Source organism: Mytilus edulis, chromosome 5, assembly GCF_963676685.1.
Source record: "Mytilus edulis chromosome 5, xbMytEdul2.2, whole genome shotgun sequence".
NCBI classification, from domain to species: Eukaryota; Metazoa; Mollusca; class Bivalvia; order Mytilida; family Mytilidae; genus Mytilus; species Mytilus edulis.
Genome location: NC_092348.1, coordinates 49,168,298 through 49,170,768, shown reverse-complemented (window position 1 = coordinate 49,170,768; position 2,471 = coordinate 49,168,298). Strand labels below are relative to the sequence as shown.

Sequence of the window (2,471 nt, the reverse complement as noted above, 5' to 3'; positions counted from 1 at the left end):
ACAAACGATCAATAGAAATAGAACACTTTTACTGAATGAAAACATGGATAATAACTGCAAATTTGAGATTGTTCACATTTTTTGAATTAACTGATTTAGCAGTTGTAAAATTTAAGAATTTTCTGTATTATACACTGATTAAAACATAAAATTGAGAAATGATTGATGCAGGCTTTACTTTATCAGTCAAACACACAAGGGTCATTTTCCTCAAAATCTGAGAAATCTTATCACAGCATGTCATCAGATAAGAAGTCAATTATATATAACTAGGCACACTTTCCATGACATATAATATTTACACATAAATTACAGACAAGTGTTCTAATCTAGTTATTGTTAACAGATGTTCCAGATTCTGCTGATGATTTTCTGAAAAAGAAGCAATCTAAAAAAAAAAAAAATTTTTTTCAAATTGAGTAAATAATATATAAATATATATAATAAATTGTTTAATACTTTGTTCTTAATGAATTTTAAAAAGGTTTTATTTAACATTTGAATTAGCTAATTATGCATAAAAGCAGAAAATTATTTGTTTTATACAATTTTCACAGGATCTATAGAGAAAGTTCTGGTAATTTAAGAGTATTATGTTCGTGGTACATTACTTTCTTTATAAAATGGGCTACATTTTTTAATTATCTCACAATAAACATTAATAAAAAGCAAAATTCCATAATAAAATTGAAATAAATGAATGTATTAATTCACAAAAGTGTATTTCTTATATAATGTCGCCTGTCCTTTAAATACTACTTTTTTTCTTTTATTTTTTTTGCAGTATTTTAATTTGACTTTTAAAATTTTGAAAAGTATACCACACTTCTGCATTGGTTTACAAACTTGTAAATTGATGTAAACTTCATTAACAAAATATTACATCCTGGGCTTTCAAATATTCACCATTTCTTATGAAGTTAACTTCAGAATAGCGCTTGCATTTATATCATGTTTTTTTTTATCCGTCATGAACATGTATGACATATTTGCCACTGGAATTTAAGTAACCAACAATCAATCAATTCTATTTTTTTTTTTATTTATCAAGTTATTAATGAAATACATAAATAGGTAGGGATAAGAATTAAAGTTAGAAAATTCAACTTACTTTGGTGTTGAAGCTTTTGGTTTCATTTTCCTATTCCTTCCTTTCTGAGGTGTAGCTAACATCTTCCGTTTAGTCGTTTTCTTCTTACCGCTTATCTTCAGCATTATGTCTTCTTGTGGAATTGTAATTACAGAATGAATATCTTTGACGTAAGCATCGTCACCAAAGTCGTACTCAATTTCTCCTGTACTTGATTTAACAAGACATCCCTCAGTTAAAAAGTCAGGAAGTTGTGCAGAATGGTTGCCTGCTGACAAATAGTATTTAATAAGGCAAGATACATTTCGAGCTAGTCTTTCTACAACTGACTCTGGTGGCAACCATAACTGTGGATTTCTTGTTCCGTCTTTTTGTTTTTTGCTAAGTAGTTGGATGGATATCTGTCTGACTTCCTGGTATGTTAAACTGACAGGGGAATAGTTCTTTGGGAAGTAGATGTGTTTTAAGTATTCTTTGTAGACTCTTGTGTCAAATAGTATACATGCAACCTTGTTGTTTTCTTCAGTGATTTGTATTAAAAGTCGATTAATGCTTTCAATGTTCATATAGGTGTCCAATTTTGTAGAATGAGAGATAGAATGAAATTTAGGCAGAAAATCATTTCCTCCTAGACTTAGTGCAATAGCAACTTTTATACCAATATGCTTGTCCAAAGTTTTTTTCTCAAGTGTTTCCAAAATTGCTGTAATATTATAGATGTCAAACATAGGATTTGCCTTCTTTAAAATAACGTAAACTGTATTCTTGTAGGATGCATTTTCATTTTTTGGCCATAAATGTGATAGTGTAAATAAATGTAGAACTACAGCATCAATATCACCGGAGGACACTATACTTGCACATGAATCGCCTTGTAAAAGTTGAGTTGGACAGTTGATAAGCCAATCAAGTTGCGACATTTCTGCCTCTCCTTTACATTGTTTAATATCATGCAGCAGTTCTTTTCTTGTAAAACCATCTCGTGCATCAAAATATGCCCTAACAGGGGTGCAAAATGGAGAGCATTTGCATGGTTTATCTTTACAATAGCAGGTTGTAATGTGCAGTTCACTGTCTACATCAATAGTTAAATTTTCCTTTATGCATAGATCTTCAACATTTTTAGTTAAATATGTACTGGCTAAACTTTTCCCCTCAGATGTACCAACCAATGATGGTTTATCAAACTTATCAGAGCTTAGAAATTCTTCCGATGTTTTCAAGTGTAAAATGGAGTAATTTGAAGTCATCTTGCGCTGTGCACGAGTTGCTGCTTTAAAATCATCTGGTGTAAATTTGTACTTCTCACAAATAACTAAATGCTTTAAACATGGTAATTGATGCTTAATCTTGATTATATTTTGTTTGATGTGATGCAAGT

The 2,471-nt window shown here is 30.1% G+C and overlaps 1 protein-coding gene across 1 annotated transcript; it reads right to left on the bottom strand.

Moving 5' to 3' along the window:
* Positions 1 to 204: 204 nt before the first annotated feature.
* LOC139523848 (uncharacterized) lies at positions 205 to 2,471 on the bottom strand. The gene is made up of 2 exons (XM_071318188.1): positions 1,112 to 2,471; positions 205 to 372 (listed from the first exon to the last, which is right to left on the bottom strand). The coding sequence occupies exons 1-2, from the start codon at positions 2,338 to 2,340 to the stop codon at positions 330 to 332; spliced, it is 1,272 nt and encodes a 423-aa protein (XP_071174289.1). The 5' UTR covers positions 2,341 to 2,471; the 3' UTR covers positions 205 to 329.

What these genes read in the sequence shown, in the direction of transcription:
- LOC139523848 (XM_071318188.1), bottom strand. Translation starts at nt 2,340, where the DNA reads ATGACTTCAAATTACTCCATTTTACACTTGAAAACATCGGAAGAATTT. An exon ending in CCAAAAGCTTCAACACCAAA is followed by an intron (nt 373 to 1,111) that starts GTAAGTTGAATT and finishes CTTCTTTTTCAG; the next exon opens with AAAATCATCAGCAGAATCTG.